Source organism: Syzygium oleosum, unplaced genomic scaffold, assembly GCF_021117445.2.
Source record: "Syzygium oleosum isolate NSW1041296 unplaced genomic scaffold, Sole_v2.1 Sole_v2.13, whole genome shotgun sequence".
Lineage (NCBI taxonomy): Eukaryota > Viridiplantae > Streptophyta > Magnoliopsida > Myrtales > Myrtaceae > Syzygium > Syzygium oleosum.
The window spans coordinates 4,878,008-4,889,461 of record NW_026607497.1 but is presented as its reverse complement, the minus strand read 5'-3'; the positions used below and the strand labels follow the sequence as shown (position 1 = coordinate 4,889,461).

The window sequence follows — 11,454 nt, the reverse complement described above, 5'->3', positions numbered from 1 at the left end:
GGTTGAAATATGAATTTTTTAATATAAATTTTATTTAAAATAAGGAAAAAAAAAGAGAGAGGAAGAAGCATGCAAGGGCTTGCAGTCCCCGCTACTGCCGCTGCCAACCCACCATTGCCAGGAAGGACCGGCGATGGCGGGGGAAGGGTTGGCGGGAGTCGCCGGTCCCCGACTAAGGGTTGACAACCCTCACCGGCCCTCGCCCAGGTTTGGCCGAGGGCTGCCACTAGCGGCCCGCATCCAAACTTGGGCGAGGGCCGTCGACCCTCGCCAGATCTGAGTGAGGGTTGTCGGCCCTTCCTAGCGATGGTGGGGGTGGTGGCAACGAGGGCTAAGCTCTCGCCTGTTTAATTTTTTTCTTTTTTTGTGTTTTTTTAAAATTTTTGCTTTTTTTTATATAACTTAAATAAAACAAACGAGACAACTCGTGCAAACATCAGTAGACATCTGAGACGACTCGTGCTTGAAATCACCAAAAGAACCATCTGAAATGCAAGAAAGCTGCTCACAACAGTGAAGAAACCGTTTTATTCGACCATTATTACAAAAGCTTTTAAGCTTCCACGAGTTACATGGCATACTCATACATTCCCCACAGGATGATGGACCCACTGAGTCCATTATCTAATTCTTGACATCTTCAGTTTCTTCCGGAGGGTGACCACCGTGATGACCGCCATAGCCATGACCACCGTGGCCGTGACCACCGTAGCCGTGGCCGCCATGACCCTTTTCATAGCCGCCTCCATACCCCTTTCCGCCATGGCTGTAGCTGCCATGACCCTTGCCATAGCCAGGTCCATATCCGTGGCCGTAGTTAGCCTCCTTCACGCTCTCCTCTGAAATATAAACCCAGCGTGTATGATTATATTTGTGTACACTAACAGATTACATGTGATCTAGTTTACTGTGTATGAATACATAAAGTACTAAGTTAAGATGAAACTATCTAATAATGCTAACATTTCATTGACCTCTCTGTGATGAACACCACATCTTGATATTGTAAAACATTATCTCGTCAAAATTCATAACCATTTAATATGCCATGAACAACTGAAGCTCGCGAGAGGTTGACGGACCGCTTATAATTAAGTCTTGCAATTCACGTCGTCCATTGCCTCATTAGAAACATTTTCAGACATAGCTTTCCGTGATTATTTGTTTGATAGTCTTTAACAAACACGAGTGCACACACAACGGACAATCACATGGAAACAAATATACACATCAAACATGAGAATGCGATTCCATGTTTTCTATCAAGCTAAAGAGAACTAGAGAAGTAAATTAAGGAAGACTTAAATGGTGAGAGCAGTAGCACTCACGTGACCGAGTCTCCTCTCCTCAGCCAACTCACGAGTTGAGACCTGTGCGGCCACGAGAACAAGAACGGCCAAGAGGAGGCCGCACAGAAGAAAAACCCTAGAGGAAGCCATTTTCATCGTCGAAGGCTAGTGGATCGCCAAAGAAATCTCAAGGAAAACTATGCAAGCGAGCATCGTGGTTGCAGTGCAACCATGATGCCCTATTTATATGGTGGAGAGTCGGGAGTACAGTGTTGAGGTTGTCCTACATCGGTTGTGATAGGGGTGATGGTCAGTTTATTTGTTGACTGGGTTCACTCTCATGTGGAGGAAGCCCAATGAATTGCAAGCCCAAGGCTTGAGCCCATATATCTATTTATATGGAGCAATAGAGTTTCTCACTATTATTATATCGTGGCCGCAAAAAGAACGTTTTTGAGAAACACAGTAACAGGAGAGAAAGAGAGAAGAAAATCTAGGTTTGAGGATATATCTGATGCTGAAGTCGGAGGTTGATTCGTGGTCCGATTGAGCTGAAATTTTGTCAGTATGGTCGTGCTGCATTCTTCTTAAATCTGATCGGTTTGATTATTAGTTGAAGCTCCTACATCAGGTTTTTGTGGGTTGCACCAAAAGTGCGTTTTTGGTGAGATTTATCCTTTTATCTCTTGTGAAGTTCATGTCCATTGCCAATAATGATGTTCTTGATGTCTTTGCTGCTTTGTACCTCTAGTATTTACTAGAGAAGAAATTTGTTCATCCAGTTTTGCTGATAGTGAAGATTTTTGGATAGACTCTGGTCCCGTGGTTTTTTATCTCCTCACACTGAGGAGGTTTTCCACGTAAAAAAATCGCCTTGTGTTTGCGTGCTTGCCATTTATATTCCTCGATTCAGTCGTTTCCTATTAGGTTTACACAAGATGGGAGATTATTTTATTTCGCTATGCTAATCCGACATTGTTTGGATTGTTATTGTTTTCCCAACAAACCGGTATCAGAGCTTTGGTTATTGCTAGATTTTTCTGCCTTGTGTTAAATGATGGAAATGAATACAAGTAGAATGGTTACATTGAATGGTTCGAATTATCACGTGTAGAAAGGAAAGATGGAAGACCTTTTGTACGTGAAGGATTATTATTTACCCGTGTTTGTTGTTGAGAAACCCAAGAATAAAACTGATGTTGAATGGGCTATATTTCATCGTCAAGCGTGTGGTTACATTTGGCAGTGGGTGGATGATAATGTTTTAAATCATATCATTGAGGAAACGCATGCACGCAATTTGTGGAATAAGCTCAATTATATGCTCGAAAGACTGGGAATAATAGGTTATTTCTGATAAAACAAATGATGGCTCTGAGATATCAAGATGGTACTTGTTTGACTAATCATTTAAATTTTTTTCAAGGAATTATAAATCAGTTGGCTGCGATGGGTATCAAGTTTGATGATGAGATACAAGTATTATGGTTGCTTGGTACTTTGGCGGACTCGTGGGAGACGTTTCAAACGTCTTTGTCTAATTCAACCCTAGATGGTACAATTACCATGGATTTGGCCAAGAGTAGTGTTTTAAATGAAGAGATGAAAAGAAAGACACGGGAATTCTCCTCTTTACATTCTGATGCCTTGGTTGTTGAGAAAAGGGGAAGAAGTGAAACTCGAGGTCTAGAAATAAAGATAAGAGTAGAGATAAAAGCAAAGGCAAATACAATAAATTTGCGAGTGTTGAGTGCCATTATTGCCATCAAAAGGGACATATTCAGAGGTTTTGTCGTCAGATGAAAAAAGAGAAACAGAAAGAGAAAAGTAAAGAGAAGAAAAGTGATAATGACAGCGATGATAATCGTGTTACTGTAGTTGTGAAAGACCTTCTCATTGTCTTTGATGGTGATGCAGTGAATTTTGTATGTCATGAGACCAGTTGGGTAATTGATAGTGGTGCATCTATTCATGCTACATTTCGTAGGGATTTCTTTACATCTTACAAGTCAGGTGACTTTGGATCTGTAAAGATAGAAAACAATGGACTTGCTAAAGTTGTAGGCATTGGTGATGTGTGCCTAGAGACTAGCAATGGCACGAGGTTAATATTGAATAATGTTAAGCATATACTTGATATTCGTTTGAATTTGACTTCCACATGTAAGTTGGATGATGAGGGGTATTGCAACACTTTCAGTGATGGTCGATGGAAGCTCACTAAAGGTTCTATGGTTGTGGCTAGAGGTAAAAAATGTTCTTCGTCATACATTATGCAGGCAAAGTTGTTCACAGACAAAATTAATGCAGTAAACAACGGATAAACAATTGAGTTATGGCACAAGAGGCTCAATCACATTAGTGAGATTGGTTTGTCAATATTGACCAAGAAGAAGCTCCTTTCATGAATGAAAAGTTCATCACTGAAGTGTTATGCTCACTATTTAGCAGGAAAGCAAAATAGAGTTGCATTCAAAAGCACCCCTCCTTAAAGAAAGTCAGGTATTTTTTATTTAGTGCATTATGATGTTTGCGGTCCTATGAAGACCAAATCACTTAATGACTCTTTATTTTGTTACTTTCATAGATGACTATTCAAGGAAAATTTAGGTTTATACCTTGAAAACTAAAGATCAAGTATTAGATTCTTTTAAGCAGTTTTAGGCTTCAGTTGAGAAACAGACTGCAAAGAAGTTGAAATGCATCAGAACTGATAACGGGGGAGAGTATACTGAACCTTTTGATGAATATTGCTAGCAACAGGGTATCTGACATCAAAAGACACCTCCCAAGACACCTCAGTTAAATGGCTTAGCTGAGAGGATGAACAGGACACTGGTTGAAAGGGTAAAATGTTTACTTTCACAAACAAAGCTACTGAGATCCTTTTAGGGTGAGGCTTTGAGTACAGTTGCACATGTATCAAATCTTACTCCATGTGTTCTTTTAGAGTTTGATGTATCCAATAGAGTTTGGACAGGCAAAGATATTTCTTATGATTATTTGCGTGTTTTTGGGTGCCAGGCATTTGTGCATATTCCTAAAGATAAGAGGTCTAAACTTGATGTGAAAACACGACAATGCATATTCATTGGCTATGGACATGATTTGTTTGGCTACAAGTTGTATGATCTAGTTGAGAAGAAAATTATAAGAAGCAGAGATGTTGTGTTTATGGAAGATCAAACAATACAGGATATTGAGAAATCAAAGATTATTTCAGTGCCACAGGTTAGTGATGACTTGATTGACTTAAATCCAGTTCCTCATACACATATTCCTGCATATGTTGATGAGGAGCAGCAGGAAGTGAATGTTCCAGACAATGCACATATTCCTGAACATGTTGAGCCAGATGATACCGTTCTAGAATCAGAGACTCCATTAAATGCTCCACCAGATATTCCAATTCGGAGATCCGTCAGAGACCGACGACCTTTCACCAGATATTCTGCAGATGAGTATGTATTATTGACTGATGCAGGTGAACTAGAGTGCTATGCAGAAGCAATAGAAGACGAGTGCAAAAGCAAATGGTTCGATGCAATACAAGATGAAATGCAGTCACTTTATGATCATCATACTTTTGAGCTGGTAAAGTTACCTAAAGGTAAAAGAGCTTTGAAGAACAAGTGGGTATACAGGTTGAAACAAGATGAACATACTTTACAACCACGATACAAAGCTAGATTGGTTGTTAAGGGATTTGGTCAAAGAAAGGGTATTGACCTTGATGATATATTTTCTCCGGTGGTAAAAATATCTTCTATTCATGTGATTCTAGGCTTGGCAGCTAGCCTAGACTTGGAAGTTGAGCAGATGAATGTCCAAACGGCCTTCCTACATGGTGACTTGGTGGAAGAGATATACATGGAACAACCAGAAGGTTTCAAAGTGAAAGGAAAAGAGGATTATGTGTACAAACTGAAGAAGAGTCTCTATAGCCTAAAGCAAGCACCGAGACAGTGGTACAAAAAGTTTACCGCATTTATGACAGAGCAAAGCTATAAGAAGACTTTCTCGAATAACTGTGTGTTTGTCCAAAAATTTTCTGATGATGACTTTATTATTCTCTTGCTTTATGTTGATGATATATTAATTGTCGACAAGAATGCTTCACGAATTGAGTTGTTGAAGAAACAATTGAGCAAGTCTTTTGCCATGAAAGACTTGGCCCCGGCGAAGCAGATTCTTGGCATTAGAATTACTCGAGACAGAAATGCTAAGAAGTTGTTCTTGTTGCAAGAGAAGTACATTGAGAAGATTCTTCAGAAATTTCACATGAACAAGGCTAAAGTGGTTAGCACTCCTCTTGCTGCCCACTTTAAGTTGAATACAAAGCAAAGTCCCATGACTGATAAAAAGAAGAAAGACATGGAAAGTGTTTCATATGCCTCGGCTGTGGGAAGCTTAATGTATACGATGGTATGTACACGGACAGACTTGGCGCATGCAATTGGCGTTGTTAGTCGTTATTTATCAAATCCAGGTAGAGAGCATTGGAATGCAGTGAAGTGGATCATGAGGTATCTTCAGGGAACTTCCAGTTTGAAACTCAGTTTTGGGACTGGGAAACTTGAGTTAGTTGGATACACATATTCTGACTTGGCTGGAGATATTGATACTCGTAAATCTACTTCTGGTTATTTGATTTTCTTTGCAGGTGGGGCTGCATCATGGAAGTCAAGGTTGCAGAAGTGTGTTACGCTTGCTACAACAGAAGATGAATTTACTGCGGCGACCAAAGCTAGTAAAGAGTTGCTATGACTAAAGAAGTTCTTGGAAGAACTTGGGTTAAAGCAAAAGAGGTATGAGTTATTTTGTGATAACCAAAGTGCGATTCATCTTGGTAAGAATTCATCTTTTCATTCTAGATTGAAACACATTGATGTTAGATATCATTGGATAAGGGATGTTCTAGATGAGAAGTTGTTGGAACTTGAGAAAATCCATACGGACCATAATGGTTCCGATATGATGACAAAGACTCTATTAAGGGAGAAGCTTCAACATTGCAGATTTATAGCAGGGATGGTGAATCCCTCCATATCTTCGTGAGGGGAGATTTGTTGGCTAGGTTCACTCCCATGTAGAGGAAACCCAATGAATTGTAAGCACAAGGCTTGAGCCCATATGTCTATTAATATGGAGAAATAGAATTTCCCATAATTATTATATCGTGGCCGCAAAAAGAACGTTTTTGAGAGACACAGTAACAAGAGAGAAAGAGAAAACAGAAAATCTGGGTTTGAAGATATATCTAATGTTGATGTTGGAGGTTGATTCGTGGTCCAATTGAGCTGAAATATTGTCAGTGTGTTTGTATTGCATTCTTCTCGAATCTAATCGGTTTGATTTTCAATTGAAGCTCCCTACATCAGGTTTTCGTGGGTTGCACCAAAAGTGCATTTTTTGTGAGATTTATCATTTTATCTCTTGTGAAGTCCATGTCTATTGCCAAGAATGATGTTCTTGATGTCTTTGCTGCTATATAGCTCTAGTATTTACTGGAGAAGAACTTTGTTCACCCAGTTTTGCTGATAGTGAAGATTTTTTTATGGACTCTAGTCCCGTGATTTTTTTATCTCCTCACACCGAAGAGGTTTTCCATGTAAAAAAATCGCCTTATGTTTGCGTGCTTGATATTTATATTCCTCGATTCAGTTTTTTCCTATTAGATTTATATAAGAGGAGAGATTATTTTATTTCGATGTGCTAATTCGATATTGTTCGAATTGTTATTATTTTCCCAACATACAGGCAAGAAGATATGAGCTGTGGCGGGACCCACCTGACTTTGTACGGTTGTGATTGCTTAAATCGGGAGGAGATGCATCCAAAAGGATTCACGTCCAAGAGTCAGAGATTGGATCGAGTGGTCGGGACCAGCTTGTGATCTAGCCTTTGAGTGCCGTGGCTCGTGAAAGTTGACGATTTGCCACCCAAAGTCTTCGAGATCAGTAACGTCTCGACCTCGCTACGAAGCACTAGTCATAATCTGGGGAAAAATTCAAAGATGTGGCACATCGAGTCATTTATATCTTGTGTGTTCTCTCTATAGCACCCCAACTACTCACGGTTGACTAATTGCCAAAGCCTCTTTTCCTGCTAAAAGAAGATGGAGATAGCTTGTAAAAGGGTCGAAAAGAATATGAACAAAAAAATTAAATAGAGTTACAAATCAAGACTCCGTTTATCTCACAAAAATAAATGATTTCGAACAATTTTCCTAAAATCGATGGCTTGTATCGTCTGCAATAATGAATGAACGATAAATATTTTCATCGTCCAAGAAAATGTTTAGATATAAATTATTTTTTATAGTGAAAATATTTTCCATTCATTAATTATTTTAAATCATACAAGCGATCGATTTTGAATCATTCATTTGCCGCAAAATAAACGGACTAAACATGCAACATCCTAGACATTGAACTTGAATCAGCATCACCAGAAATCGTAGGTATAAAGGGTTACCACTTTTCATTTACAAGGCGAAAGCAACACGACTCTCCCTCTCTCTCATCGCCTTGATGAATTATGTACTACTAGTTTATTGAAATAATATATTCAGGGACCGTTCGTCGGTGTATTTTTGTGCGTACTGTATCCAACATTAAATGCCTACGTCCTTCCTTACGTCGCCCGTTGTCCTAGTGGGATCGGGATGGGCTTTGTTGCACCCCACATGTTCGATCCTTACTCTCCCCAGGCCGCAAGAACTGGTTGCAGGTGTTCGTCTTATTTTTGCATGCATTGCACGATTCTCTCACTCACAGGACATGAAATTACCGACATCAAAGTTTGAATAATTGAATAGATATTCTCGAGAGAGCTGGACCTATACTGAATCTACGAGAAAAAAGAATATGAATTCCCATTCGTTTTCAAAAATGAGTGATTGATTTTGTCGATCACTTTATAAGTAGATCTATCAAAAATGGGTCATACATCTATTTATTAACTCATATTTGATGGGTTTGGTTGTTAAATGTGTTAGTTATATTTAGTAAATGTGTTATAAATAGGTAAACTCAACCCTATGGGTATATGGGTGTTCAATGAGTTCACAACTTACTTAAACCCAACTTACCTCTATAACTCTCTTTTCACACTTTCTTGCACTCACTCACTCCGTGCTTTCACCTTAATTTGAGTATGTTTTTTCCTAAATTGGGTTAAATATAAAAGTGTTTTTAGTAATATGAGTCGGGTATGCATCGTTATGAGTCACGAGATTTGTATTGCGTGAAAATGGATCAAAACGGATTAAGTAGGTCAATTTGAGTAGGATATTTTTTATATGATCCACCCATTTGACAAGTCTAGTTATAAGGATGTGAAAGTGAATCTATGTCTTTACATCTTGTTCATGCATAATGACAGTGCTCTCCCGTGGTTTCATCACCGTCCCTCTGTTTCGATTGATATATGTGCTTAAAAAGGTATAGTTGGTGTCTCACCAGTTGTGGATTAGAAAGAGTTAAGTTACTTTCTCCTTTTCCCAAAATTCTGAAATTAAAAAATGATTAAGTCTCAATGAAAAGTTCCACATTAACATAATATTCTCAATATTTGTATGTCTGTAATGTTTTGGGTATTTGGTAGTGCACAAAAGTCTGATTTCAGAGGTTACAAAAAAAAGTAGAAGTAGAAGAAAAAAACATCTTTTTCAATTGACGGTACCCCAAACACATGCGAGCAGACACATATTTAAAAGTTGACATGTATAGTACGTAGACCTCGATAGTTTATGCCTCATTTTTCTTCGAATTACGTGACCTAGCAAAGTTCGGAGGCAACATTACAAATTCAACTTCTTTGGGTATGCTATATCAACGACCATATGAAAAGAAAACTTCGAACAGTCTAAGATCGAGAGAGAACGGTACGCCAAAGCTTATTATATCAAGAATCCCAATAATCTTTTTTTGTAGATTTTTGCACTCGAGTTCACAGAGTGAGCTATACGTGTTTTAACTTCTGATGTAACATATCAAGAACCAAGATCGAAAAATATGGTTGCTTTCTGATCTTCGTTCAAAGCTAATTTTAGACATTACGATGCTTTGAAGGACTTTAAATATTACTATCCCCATTTTTTTTCCTAAGAAAAGCGAAATGGTCATATGGTTATATCACATACCAGTTGATTTTGAATGTACAAAGACTCGTATCTTGTCTAAGTGCACCTCCAGTTTGAATATAGCCAAATTTTATAACTTCCACTAGGTGTTACTATTATCTTAATTATGGATTTATTTTTAGTATGCAAACAGCGGAATCCATTTATTTCACAAGTCACATAGATAACAATTGACATGGAAAGTTATAGTAAATTTACCAACTATTCAAAACAACGATACTAGACGTTAATTTTACATTATATGTAAATGTAATATCAAAACATCAATATTGTTAGAAGAGCCATAACTTTTGACTCAAAAAGAGTTACGAGCGTGTTAAGATCAATCCACGCAACTCGTCCACAGTGCCATAAGCGAGAGAACCCATTTGAGCTTGTTTTTTCGTCTTCAAAATCCATTTTTTTCCTGAGTTTCGGACCAGTTTTCTATTTTCAAGTCCATTTTCTTCACTGTTTACGATTGTTCTTTTTTTTTCACTTGAAATTTTCGGGTTTCTTTCTTTTCTTTCTGCTTCTGGTTCGTTCAGAAATTTCTTGGGCTTTTGATATATCTATTCGTCATGCTTAAGGAGGTAATACAGTTTTTGATTAAGTAATAATATATATTTAGAGACTTTATTTTTCTTGGTCAAAACATTTAGAGCGTGTTGTGTGCCAATTATTCTAGTCAGGATATGACTTCCGCTATGCGATTAACTTTAAGAAAACTAGCTATGACGAGAACTTCATATATTGATTGGAGGCTAGATCTCTAGAGCTGTTCATAAAGGTGGATTCACCATTTATTCAACGATACACAAGAGCTTTAAGCTTTTAGGAGTTGCAGGATACATTACATTCCAAACATAAAGTAGCGCAACATAGGGGGACGATCAACGAGAATCCATGCATCATCTAATTCTTGACATCTTCAGTTTCTTCTGGAGGGTGACCACCGTGACCGGGCTTTCCATGACCACCTTGGCCACCACCACCGCGGCCGCCTTGACCGCCACCACCACCACGGCCGTAGCTGCCACCACCACCACGGCCGCCTTGGCCACCACCACCACCACCACCACCACCGGGGCCGTAGCCGCCACCGCCACCATGGCCGCCTTGGCCACCACCACCGCGGCCATAGCTGCCACCACCTCCGTGGCCGTAGCCAGGTCCATATCCGTGACCGTAGTTAGCCTCCTCCCCGCTCTTCTCTACAATGAATTGGAAAACCATTAACATGCTAATACATCTGTTTTCATTGGACGAAATAAGAAAAAAAGGATAGGTATTTCTTGCGTAGCTCCTAAAAAAAAAATGGTCCTTCACGCGTTGTTCTGCACATGCATATTGGAATTTGGAAGTTTTGTGCATATTTGACTACTTAGGAAGTTGTTTCCAATCCTAAGAAATGTAGTTTTTAAATCGACCTAGATTAGTTAGCAGAAATCTAAACTTTACACAATTTAATTCGAACGAAATAAAGTTCAAATAATGTAATTACATAGCTTAATCAGGAGCCACTCACGAGACTGAGTGTCCTGGGCGAGCTCACGTGCCGAGACGTCAGAGGAGACGAGGAGAACAATGGCGAAGAGTAGGCCAAAGAGCACAATAGTCCTCGAGGACGCCATTTCGATTCGAGGTAAGTGAATTTGCAAGTGATGATTGTGTAGTGACCTCGCTTCCATATTTACAGGAGGAGAAGAAGCAAGAGGGTGAATTGTGGTGGGACCAGATGGTTTTTGGACGTTGATGGTGGATCGACGAGTGTCCAAGTGTTCATGACTTAAGAGTCAATTTATGGCATGTAGTTTGCCCACCTAAAAGGGAAGGAGGATTAAGATTGCTCGATCTGAAATTATGGAACAAAGTATTATTAGGCCGCATGCTGTGGGACCTCATCAACCGTCCATCCTCTTCCCTTTGGAGTATATGGGTTCACAGCACCAAATGCAGAGGCACTCCAATTATGCATATCAACATTACGGCCAGTATGGCTTGAAGTTGGCGATGTCTCCTTAAATTACGACATGTTTT

General features: G+C 39.2%; 1 protein-coding gene across 2 annotated transcripts; it reads right to left on the bottom strand.

Moving 5' to 3' along the window:
* Positions 1–486: 486 nt before the first annotated feature.
* Positions 487–11,079, bottom strand: LOC115675093 (cold and drought-regulated protein CORA-like). Of its 2 annotated transcripts, none has more exons than XM_056317349.1 (2): positions 10,943–11,079; positions 487–839 (listed from the first exon to the last, which is right to left on the bottom strand). In XM_056317349.1, the coding sequence occupies exons 1-2, from the start codon at positions 11,046–11,048 to the stop codon at positions 625–627; spliced, it is 321 nt and encodes a 106-aa protein (XP_056173324.1). In that variant the 5' UTR covers positions 11,049–11,079; the 3' UTR covers positions 487–624. The 2 variants fall into 2 exon arrangements, 1 of the variants encoding a protein (XP_056173324.1); XR_008817832.1 differs by lacking the exon at positions 487–839 and adding an exon at positions 10,537–10,628.
* Between the last annotated feature and the right edge of the window lie 375 nt (positions 11,080–11,454).

What these genes read in the sequence shown, in the direction of transcription:
- LOC115675093 (XM_056317349.1), bottom strand. Translation starts at nt 11,048, where the DNA reads ATGGCGTCCTCGAGGACTATTGTGCTCTTTGGCCTACTCTTCGCCATT. An exon ending in CGCCCAGGACACTCAGTCTC is followed by an intron (nt 840 to 10,942) that starts GTGAGTGGCTCC and finishes TTTATATTTCAG; the next exon opens with AGGAGAGCGTGAAGGAGGCT.